Raw genomic sequence first — 12366 nt, 5'->3', positions numbered from 1 at the left:
TTTTATAATTATAAAATATTTACTGTATTATAAATATTTACTATGTGATACACTGACAACAAAGAAAATAATTTTTTTTTTTGCAATAACTCTGCATAATGAGTGATTGAATGAAATGAAATTTTTATAGATTCCATTCCCTGACAACTAATCCTCTCATATAAAAAAATTCTTGCTTCTTCCATCGCGCCGGAATCTTGAAAACAACACATAATAAACGTTCGCAGTTACGAAAAAATTATTATTTATAATTTTTCTATTATACTCGTAAGAAAAATTAACTTATACCATTGTCTTTGTTGTATAAGAAACTCCCATCTTTCTTTTCACCTTTTCTTTCTAAAAAGAGAGCAGCAAATGTACGCGTCAAGGACAAGAAACGCTGTAGACGATTACAATGTTTGGTAAATGATATCGCGATGAAACAATCGGAAAACTGCCAATACAAACAAACATGACAATATCTGGTAAAGCTATCTATTAATTACGATGCGAGTTCGATGCAAGTAATATCTTCAAGCTCACAATTCGCATACGTTCATTTTCGATTCGAATATATATCATTTATATATTATTTCATACATTTTTATTTAATCCTTATTTGTTCAAGTAAAATTTCGATGATTTATCGCGTTTGCAAACGAAATAATAACAATTTGAAATAAATTAATTAATCGAAGTATTAAGGCGAATTTTGAAATTTTCATTTAATACGATCAAAAATCATTATAATTACGTTTTGAATTTTTCTAGCGAATAATGTTAATAATAATAATAATGTAATGATTAAAAAAAATATATATATAACACTTTACAAAACTAGCTTAGCTTTCGACGATATAAAAATTACTAGAAGCTCGAATTTCTTTTATAGATGCAAATCCTGTTCATTGTGCAGATATACAGCGCCCTCGAACCGCGTTACGTTGAATATGAAATGCAATGACGAACGTATTTTTCGTTTCTCATAAATTCTATTTCGAAGGACAATTGTTCAAGTAATTTACGTTTCAAATATATATAGAAACGTTTAAGAAATATTCGCATGATGGAATAAAGCATCACGTGTTCTTGACTTGTAAACATATCGATAGGAGACGAAGTAAATATGTCATCCGAATAGATATCGTTGAAATGTTTCAGTCGCATGTTTTCTCGCTATAATAAAGATATATACGCCACGATGCGCGAGTATTTGGTAATATTATGTAATACGATTATATGAAAATATATAAACTTGGTGAATGCGTATCTCGTTAATTAAGAGAGTTACACCTTTTTCCGCGAATTATGATTAATACATCGATCGACTATATATATGTACGTTGTTATGCCATACGATGGTTTATTTGTTTTGGCTCTCTGTACATCTGACGAAGATCGTTCGTCGCTTACGTTTAATCAGTCATTAATATAAAGGCGTTTCTTTTTAAAGGCATTTTATTAGTCAAAACATGTTGGACGGGTCCATATATTATTTTTTGTTATTTAACAATTTTGAAAATGAGATTTATACATCGAATCAGAAGAAAGATTCGTTAACGGTGGATTTTGTGGCTGACGGATGAAAAAATAGAGATATCAAAAAATATTTAGCTTTTTAAAGAGATTTAAAAATGGCAGTGATACAATAAAAATATTTTATCTTAAATATAGTTGTAGAGATCGAAAAATTCAGCAATACAAAATAATAAATCTAACAGTTACATTTTTGTGCGCCCTTAAAAGATATTCTATAATTTTAAAAAAATATTTGTAGTGTATAGTTGTGAAAGCTCGCGAAGTTTAGAAACAGAATACCTTGAAACAGGTTCTACGACACAACCCGACGAGTATAATAGTACTTGCAATGTCGATGTTTTTCAGGTCATGAGAAAAGGTAGAATTAATCTTAATCCTAAACAATAGAAGTGCTATTGGTGCAATAGTAGCTTCAGTAATATTTGTTCATTGTGATATTCAACGTCATAATTCTCACCTGTCCCGAGTGAAACTAGAAACGTGGAGATTATACCTTATTGACCCTGACACAGTGATGAAAGTGTAAAAAATTGGCATAACAACATACGAAAAATATCAATATGAATAACAAAAGTTGCTCACTGCGTGCTTATGTGATGTAAAATTTCGATAAATATAAATTGCATACAAAATAATATTAGATGCATACACAGAGAAAAATATCAAAAAGAATACCCTTCAATATACCAAGGGTACCATGCAATATACCATAACTGACAGATTCGTTCGAACGGGTAGCATGACTCAAAGCGTCTAAATTTGCTATAGTGACTACCCAATCAACGATATGTTCTTTCTTTTCAGTTCCTATTACTTCTTGTAATTTTCGTGCAATATCATTTTCAGTGACCAACGGGGGCTTTTCATCATTTTCTTCCGGTGGCTTATTATCGATATCTCCATCAGGTAATTTATTTTCCTCATCTATTACACGAAATTTAGCATCTTCCATTACAATTATAGCATCCTCTATCACGACTTTAATTTCTTTCTCATCTTTTTTGTCGTTCGAAATTAATTCATCTTTCTTTATATCATCAGGTTTAGACAAAAAACTTAGATTCAACTCTGTCTGTGAATGATTGATTGACAAGCTTAAATCATTTTCAAGGCAATCATTTTTATGGAGTCGGCGCAAAAAATATTCGCATTTTTCTCTACCGCTCAGTGGCCGTTCATATTTATTTCGTTGCTTGATTCTGCGCTGCATGAGTAAAAAATGCCAGCTTCTTCGAACACGTTGAAAGAAATTCGGCCGCTTTCGCGCTTTGTTGGCGGACGAATCCATGGACTTTTTTGACTTCTGGGAAGAATCCAGACTTCTTTGTTTCCCATGAAAAAATGCTTTCGATCGTTCCTCGAACAACAGATCTAAACTCTTCGAATCTTTAGCCGACAAATCTATACTTCTTTCTAACGATTCTAAACTTCTGTGCGTCTTCTCTTTGTTACTGAAAGAAAAGTTTCGTTTCTTTTTGGCCGACGCATCTTGCAATAATTCACTACTGCTTATCTTGAAGATCTCGCCTTCTTTTTCAAGGAATTCTACGTTTCCAGAATCACGACGAGCATCGTGGGTCGAAATGTGATGGCGGCCACCGAGCGTGGAACCTTTTTGCTTCTTGTCATCGTAATCAGCGCCTTTCTCCTTCTCCACGCTACTGAAACAATTCAATGAGCCACCGGATGCCACGACATCATCCCCGTGATCAACTTTTTTCTCATCGTGAACAGGACGATCAAACATCATCATCTCGAAGTTTTTCTCGGTTTTATATGACTGAAAAAAATAACTCTGTTTATCCGGTTGACGAAATGATGCATTCGGACTACCATCGGGCAATCTGTTCACTGAATAGTCACGAGACGTAGTGCAGTTCAATTCGGCACGATTCGAAGTTGTTTCGCGGGGTCCTAAATTAAGACCCGCAATGTCCAGGGACGCATCTGGCGCTATTCTAACCGGTGATGATTTGAATGTACTGAACTGACACGGATTCACGCGTGGCGTTTCGTTGCTAGTTAGCTGCGGATGTTCGAGCCGCATTTTTTGCTGGGTTATAACCGGCTTAGAAGATAATTTTGGGTAGAACTGTGGTTTACCTTGAAGATCGCTCTCCTGATTGTCCTGATCGCGAAGAGCGTCTATCGCCTCGCGTTTTTGCCGCATGCTTCTCAAATTTGTAGTTGTTCCACCTACAGTCGGACCCACTGTTCCCACTGATATGTTTGCCAAACACTGCCGGGTGTAAGGTCTGTAAAAAAAAATATACGATTATGGTAATAAATAATATTACACATTTTATTAATATCTGAAATTATTTCAGCGAATAATGTAGAATAAAACAAACGAAATAAACAAGAAAGAAAAACATATAGTGAATAGGAAGAAATATTTACACATATCTTATTAAATTTACTTATTTATATATATTTACTTTTCAATGAAATTAGGTTTTTTCCAATCAAATTCTAATGTAATATTAAATTATTATATAAATATAAAAAACATAATTAAATGATGCAAAATATAATGTATTTGATCTAATTAATTAATATGTGAATCTTATGACGAATATAATAATGTGAAAATACTTTTTATAACCAACATAGATTAGAGAAAAAATCTATTTGGTTATTTATGTTGTTAAACAGGACTATTTCCCGATTCATTGACCTACCCGCTAAGAATAGAACGTACTGGGTAATGAAATGACCATGCTATTTATATGCATGGAAAGACAGCATAGAGAGATGCGATTGCTAACATTTTCACGTCTAATTTCATACGCAAACGGTTCGCGATTTGCGGATATATTATTCATTCTGTCATGAAACACCAACCTAGATCGATGTTCTTGATCATTATTAGTCCCAGAAGGCAGCGCTGCATTCGTATGTTGCGACTGCATCGGTGTTTGTTGAGTCGAAGACAATGTTTGTTGCCTCACATTACCGAATTTCAGCCTATTCCAATCGAAGACATAATCGTATGTGAAGCCTTCTTCGTGGAACAACGTCCGGAAAAGTTGCCGAAGATACGAATAGTCCGGCCTTTCCTCGAATCGTAGTCCTCGACAATACCTTAGATATTGCACGAACTCAACTATAATAACAAAATATTTATTTATAATAGAAAATATTTATAATATTTATAATAGATTATATATATTTAAAATATTTATAATAGAGTTATGATATTGATCCGATCATATTTTTTATAATGATGTGCAATATAACAGTACTTGACAAAGAGAAATTTACCAGGATAACCCTTGCATAATTCTTCGATAGGTGTAGACATTTTCTTTTCAGAAATACGTTCGTATTTCTGTCGTTTAGTTGCCGCTTTCAAACCTTGCCAGGGCAAGCTACCTCTATTGAAATACATAAGAACATATCCCAAGGATTCAAGGTCATCTCGTCGTGATTGTTCAATTCCCAAATGTGTATTAATACTCGCGTATCTATTAATGCGTAAATTGATTTTTTTTTTTTAAAAAATACTAGGAAAAAATTATATAAAATGTTGTAATGCAAATGAAACTGTATATTAATAAACAAACCTGGCTGTCCCTGTTAAGTTCTTGTTTTCTCGATACGGTATGTGTTTGTGAGTACGGCCATCGCGATATTTTTTGGCCAATCCAAAATCTATAATATATACGAGATTTCCCTTTTTTCCCAAGCCCATCAAAAAATTATCTGGTTTGATGTCTCGATGGATAAAATTGCGACTGTGAATATAATCCGTTCTACTTATCTGTAGTCAGAATATAAAGATATTTTGTAAATTATTTTTATCATTTTTCAAATTATAAATTACATGTAAGAAAAAAATATTTAAAAAAAGATGCGATAATATTCTGTAAAAAGTATTAATATTAGTATAAAGTAAAAAGAAAAAAAGAAAAAAATTTATATCACATTCAACATATTTTTATAATTATTATTAGTATTATTATTGCACAAATATAATTAATATAAAATAATCAGGAAACATAAAGTTCTTAATAATAATTCATAATTAATAAAATAAAAAATATTCAATATAACAATAACAAGAATATATTTCTTTTTTTCTAAATGAATTCTACATTTAAATGGTTGATTTTTTAAAATCATTTTTTATTAAAAAGATTTTATTAAAAAGATTTTAGTTGTTATAAAGCTTTATATATCAGTTTTAGTTCTGCTTTACTGTTTTTGTTAGAATAAGAAAGCTTTCTTATCAGCCGACACAATTGTTAGTTGATAAGAATGTAATTTATATTGTAATTTATTTCAGTAACAAAAAACAGAATAATAAATACTTGCATATAATCACAATTTGAACTTTGAACATTATTGTACATATGGTTGTAATTATAATGGTATTACAGAAACAGAATCTTGTTTCAATAAAGTAAGATAAAGTTACATATGTAATCATTTGTTTTCCAATTGTTTTAAAGTATAAATTTCCAATTATTTTAAAGTATAAATTGTTTTAAAGTATAAAACTATAAATTTCATTTTTTATAGTATGTAAAAGAAATAAAAATGATTAAGATAAAACAATATATCTTTTATTATTAATAAATAGTGCAAATATTATTCATAAAAAATTATTATTAAAAGTAAATTTCATTTCAATAAAAATTTTATGTGTACAATTCATTAAAACAACAAAGAAATTAGAATAATAAAAAATAAATATTTCTATATAAAAAAAATTTGCAAATATTTTGATTTCAACAAAAAATTATTTACCAATTGATCGGCGAGAAGCAAGACTGTTTTCAAAGAAAAAGTTCTTGAACAGTAATTAAATAGATCCTCCAATGATGGACCTAGTAGCTCCATTACCATTACATTGTAGTCACCTTCTGAACCACACCATTTTATAGTTGGTATTCCAACTGAAATATTACGATAAATATGTTTTGATAATATTATATATATATATTATATTTAAATTGTATTAAAATTTATAAATAAAAAATTTATATATATCCAAATATTCATATAATATTGAATTTTTAATTTACAAATAATATTATTGTATAAAAAATAGAATGATAAAATTGTATGGTAATAAACATTCAAACATTTAATTTATATTTTCATTTAATATTCATTTTTTATATTTAAAAATATAAATATATTTAAAATATTAGAATTCAAATATTGCATGCTATCTTGTAAGATAAATTATATAACATAATAGATATTGATTTAATTATTGAAAAAAAAACAAAATATAATTTAATTATTGAGGTCATTAATATAAAAATAGACCTTATTAGCGATTAAAAAAATTTAAATATTATATTATATTCTATAATATTATTTATAATATATTATTTTATTTTAATTGTTCTTATTCATTTATAATAAAAAGCTTTTTTGATCATATCAATATGAATTTTAAGACTTATATGTTTGCATCGTTTTATTTTTAAAGGCCTATATACAAGCCTAATTTAGACATGAAATATTTTTTCTATGCCAACATACAACACAATCATTATTGTTGCAAAGAATTATAAATTATATAAATATAATCTTTTAAATATAATCTCATTTAATCTTTTAAAAATTAATAATTAATTAGTAATTTCATAAAATTCACTAACGAATTAATTTATGCAATAATACAAATATTAAGCAAGATTAACTTTTTATTTCGTCTATTTTGAAATATTTCGCATAATATATACAAAATAATAATCTTTTTAATCATTTTTATTTATTGGAAATATGACAATTAGATAAAAGTACGCTACGAAAGGATCAGTATTTAATATTTGTAAAAATTAGTGTTAACAATAGATAAGATTTGCAACGAAGATATTTATCTCTTTAAAGAAATCTTTATATAAAAATTTTTAGAACGAATAAAGGTATATTTATATTTATTTCAAAATGTTTAAATAATTTTATATCGATGACATGTCCAAAACGATTAAAATCTACGGAATATTATTTATCAATGCTAGTCTACAAAAAATAAATTAATGCGTATAATATATACTTTATTAAGTATATTTATGTATATTTTATGTATATTTTATGTATATTTCAATATGAGATTGAAAAATATAAAAAAACTCATACATTAGATATTGGAATTAATTGAATTATTCAATTTATATTATAAATTTTAAATATGTAAACGTTAAAACGGTAAAGTTCCTTATTGTCACAAAGAACAGACAATGAAAAAGGAAGAAAGGAATAGCAAGGAGATGAAAGAGGGGTGGGGAGGAAAGAAAGAGAGAGAGAGAGAGAGAGAGAGAGAGAGAGAGAGAGAAAGAGAGAAGGTTCAGTGGCCAGACCAACCAGCTGTCCAACAAACACAAAATTCTGACAGTTCTCAGGTGACGGTATAAGTTTCAAAATACATGAGAATATGCAAAATCAAGGTGGAGCATAAATAGTAGATGAAAATTTACTTACCACCACCTTGCATCATCCTGTAGAACTTTGATTCTATGTGTAACTGTGGATGCCGCGTTTTTATACATTCTAGCTTGATGGCGACTTCCTCGCCGGTAGAGATATTGGTACCTAAGAAACGACAAAAAGGCCAAAGGCCCAGTCACGCAGTTAGAAAAAGAAAATATATATATGCACGGGGGAGTTGGCGCGTTCATGCATGTCGTAGGGCAAATATGTAACCGTCGTGTGGGTAGACGGGTGGATTATAGGGAGGTGGGGGAAATCTAAGTAAAAGGTAAATGTCGAAAATAAAAAAATTACCTAGATAAATGTCGCCAAAGGAGCCACTCCCGATTTTCCGTCCGAGCCGGTACTTATTTCCAACGCGTAGCTCCATTCTCCAGCCTCGCGGGGCTCACGAAGAAAAGTAGCACGGGGCAAAAGCGACTTTGGACAGCCGACTCGAGGAGCGCTTCGTGGCTCCGTTGGTGCGCTTTGAACGAGACTTGGCTGCGTGTTACAAACTGGACGTGGCCTCCATCTTTGGTCGCGCCACTGATCGCGAACCTACAGGCATTTCTTCTTTCCTCAAAGGAATACTGTTTCTTTTCGCTGCGATGGCGGTCGCGCTGATGGCGCTACTGTCGTCGTTATCGTTGTCGTGTTGTTGACGGCGCTGCGGTTGCTACTGTTGCTGTTAGACAGAGATCACACAACTATCGAGTCGACTATCAAAAGACTCGCTTTCCACAGGAGGTGGTTGATTTACTTGTCTTTATATTTTTTAAATTTAGTATGTTCAAGAATACGTTTCGAGAAATACTACCGGATCTCACGAAGTGTGTCGATCCGGGTAGATTAACGCGTACCCACCAATGGGAACACGAACCGCGTAAGGGCATCTGCCCTTTCGCTGCGCGGATCTGCACCGGAGACCGAATGGCGCACAATAATGGCCGTCTAAGATTCACCAATCACGATTCACTTCTTCGACACCTTTATCGTGAACGCACCTTTTTTTTGGACTTTCAATTATAAGATTCAATTGTCCACTCGTACAACTTTATCATGGCACTCTATCACTTTCGCTCACTTTCTATAAATGCTTTACTCAATAAGTCCTATTCTACTGTTGCACACTATCTCTAAACCGTAACCACCACAACGACGAACACGATGAACATATGTAAGTACGCAAGCGCGACTGCTTTTCGACACGCCTGAAAACTTTGTGCGTCATCTGGTGAACATTAATTGAATCATGATCGATAATATTTCCGGTTCGTTTTTCGATTACTCGATATTATATTATTTATACTACTTTCAAATTAATTTGAAAAATATTTATCAATAAATTATATGTATGTATAATTATAAAATATAATTTTTCAAAAAATAAAACAAAAAATTTTATTCACTTTTTATTTTTAAAATATTATAAATTTAAAAATTTCATGATACTTAAAAAATAAATTTGCATATATTTTAAAGATAGATATATCATATATTAATTTTATTATATGTATATAATTTATAAATATAAAGGAACAAACAGGAAATGTTTTAAGGGCAGTTTTAACAATTCATCGTATACAATGTGTAATATTTTATCAAAATAAAAAACAAATAATTTTACAATAGCAGAAATACTTACGTTTGTTTTTTCATACATTTTTCATTTAGCGCATTGACTTCACTTTGTTATAATTTACAATTGTAATAAAATTAATAATACAGGTGCTCTGGTAGCACAATACATTGGATTGGACCTTGTACCGAAGAATTTATTTAATTTCGTTTATTATTTTAAATTTAATATAAATTAAGCAAATACGAATAATGTTGAAACAAAAGAGAAAAAAATATTAATAAAAATATGAAAGAAAATTTTCGATATATACAGATACATATATATTGATAAAATTGTACGCAAAAAAATTCTGTTATTCGCATTTAATAATCTTAATTTTCACTTTCATTGAAAATTGAAAGTTTATTAATAGTTTTTTTTTAATATTTTTTAAATATTACATAATAAGTGCAGTCGATGCTATTTATTTTATCGTTATTATAACATTAAGATTTTCTATCATCATATTGATTATATACATTATATTTATATGAATTATATATATATATATTATTAATTTACAGTATTCATATAACTTAATTTAAGAATAGAATAATTTTCAGACCATATATACAAGTATATATGATAATGTACAATGCTATTTAGTTTATTTTCAATATACTAATAATTCTTTTTTATAATTATGACTTCATAGAGACAAATTTTTGAATAAAATTTAAAATGCAAAATTAAAGTGAGATATTTTTGATATATTACAGTTGATTTGACAAATTTGTAAATCACAATAATTATGCTATAAATCATAAGAGAATGAATTTCAAATAATGATAAGTCAATTGATTATATACTGCCATGATCATAGTATTTTATATTTTAATTTTGTAATTCCATTAGATTTGACAATCAATTTTATATTAAGCGAAACAAAATTTTGTCAATTTAATACTAGGCCTATAAAATTAGGCCTAAATTTAGGCTTTATTGTTAATAGAATTAGGCCTAATAATTATTTATTTATAAATAAATCTTAAAAAAAAATGCAAGAAAAATGTTTTGTATTGTGTCATCTGTAGATCAATTTATTAAAACATTATTTCATTAAATACAATTTCAAAATATTTTTTATTGATACATTTTTTAAAAAAGAATCGTGAGAAATTTTTACGATTTTTTTCATGACGCACGAAACTAAATATAATTTAAAAACTATAGCCTGTACAAAGAAATAAGATACATCACAAATTGTGAACATGGCAGCCATATTGTAACGCAACGAATATGTTGTGCTACGATATATTTCTAAATAATAATATTTAAAAAAAAAAACGCAACTTAAATCATCTATATTATATGGATGAATAGTGATAAAAGATCAAAAAAAAAAAAAAACATGTTGCGAAAATGCCTAACAAAAAATAGAGAAGTAGCTATTTAAGTAAAATTACGTTAAAAAGACTTAGAGAGATTAAGCAACGGAAAAAATGCAATTATCAATGACTATGACGTAGTGAAACAAGAATCATGGAAATTATTATTTATATTCATTAATTATTAAGTTTTTTTTGCTAAAAATGAACATTGATTTATTCTTTTAAGCAGCAACGAAAACTTTTTGAACTGATTTTATCTTATATAAAAAAAATATATATATATTTTTTTTAGCACTGCATTTATGTAATCTCATTAAATAAAAAACACGTTAAAATTATTTTTGATGTACGTACGTAGTGATGTTCTACAATGTGATTGAAGATCTCTTCATAAAAAAATTCGAATCAAACACGGCTCCACAAATTCATTTTTTTAAATTTATCACGATGTTTACAAAAATAATTAAAAATATAAAAATTTTTAATTAAAATGTTTAATTAAAATAAAATTATTGTTTATCCGATATGCTTGAATATAATTATCTAAATGTATTCATATCCAAATCCAATTTCAAGAAATAAGAAGGATCAAGAAGAAAATAAGGAGTCCACAATTAACGCAATAACAATTCAAATGATTGAAGATCTGTTAGTAAAGTTCTGGCTAGCATTCTGCCTGCAGGAGCATCACCAACACCATAAAAAAATTTCGCACATTGCACAATACAATACAATAGTGGAAGCAAAGCTAGAAGAATTCTCGATACAGTTTCTAAAAATAGGATTCCTTTACTTTTCTTCAAAGGAAAATCAAAATATATTAATATTTCAATATTTTTCAAAGAGCACCTGAATGATTTCAATACAATCTTTTAAAAACTATAACTATAAAAACTATTCTTTCTGTTGCTTAAAAATTAAGAATTTGGAACATACCCTGGATAATTCTACACTTTTAGATAGAATAAATCATTTACGATATAGCTAGCCAGAATAATTCAAATATATCTGTTAAAATCTATCATACAAGAATGTTGACTCCCTTTGATAATCCAAGAATAATACCATTTTCTGGTATCAATAAAAATTTAATTAGATCTTTACCTTATCTAAGATCTACAGGAGGAGAATTGTAAAAAATTAGATTTCATATAACATAGTATACAATCTATGTAAATGCATATAATATAACATAGATAATCACGAGGGTACGAAACCCAGGTACAGACGTTATAAAAATTAGCAGCATCGATCACACTGCTCTTAAGTCAATGCTGATTGTGAATAATGTTATTTCTATCCATACAAAAGTATTATATTATAGAATTATAATATATAAAAGGACGCATTATTTTTTTTTCCTTTTTTTTTTTTTGCAAAAGAATATTAGTGACTTTTTGTCTTTTCTTAAAATATGAAAACCATTGAGAGCTAAAATCCGGATCTTCTGCGTACAAATTT

The 12366-nt window shown here is 28.8% G+C and overlaps 2 protein-coding genes across 9 annotated transcripts in view; both read right to left on the bottom strand.

Moving 5' to 3' along the window:
- Nucleotides 1–9129, bottom strand: part of LOC122710698 (casein kinase I-like) — a 30583-nt gene extending 21454 nt beyond the window's left edge. For 5 of the 8 annotated variants that reach the window (XM_043928720.1, XM_043928718.1, XM_043928719.1 and 2 more), the window contains exons 1-7: nt 8266–9127; nt 7963–8073; nt 6274–6422; nt 5088–5284; nt 4786–4988; nt 4366–4627; nt 3625–3776 (exon numbers count right to left, since the gene is read on the bottom strand). In XM_043928720.1, the coding sequence (XP_043784655.1) occupies nt 3625–3776; nt 4366–4627; nt 4786–4988; nt 5088–5284; nt 6274–6422; nt 7963–8073; nt 8266–8341 (1150 nt within the window). In that variant the 5' untranslated portion in view covers nt 8342–9127. Of the gene's footprint in view, nt 1–3624; nt 3777–4365; nt 4628–4785; nt 4989–5087; nt 5285–6273; nt 6423–7962; nt 8074–8265 lie in introns of all 8 variants that reach the window. The other 3 variants (XM_043928713.1, XM_043928714.1, XM_043928715.1) reach the window with 2 other exon arrangements.
- On the bottom strand, nt 743–3618 carry LOC122710697. The gene has a single exon (XM_043928712.1). The coding sequence runs from the start codon at nt 3566–3568 to the stop codon at nt 2159–2161; it is 1410 nt and encodes a 469-aa protein (XP_043784647.1). The 5' UTR covers nt 3569–3618; the 3' UTR covers nt 743–2158.
- Nucleotides 9130–12366: the final 3237 nt, after the last annotated feature.

The sequence above is a fragment of the Apis laboriosa genome, unplaced genomic scaffold, assembly GCF_014066325.1.
Source record: "Apis laboriosa isolate Shangri-la unplaced genomic scaffold, ASM1406632v1 scaffold14_cov150, whole genome shotgun sequence".
Taxonomy (NCBI): Eukaryota; Metazoa; Arthropoda; class Insecta; order Hymenoptera; family Apidae; genus Apis; species Apis laboriosa.
Note: the sequence above shows the minus strand (reverse complement) of the source record. Positions and strands in the feature narration are given on the sequence as shown.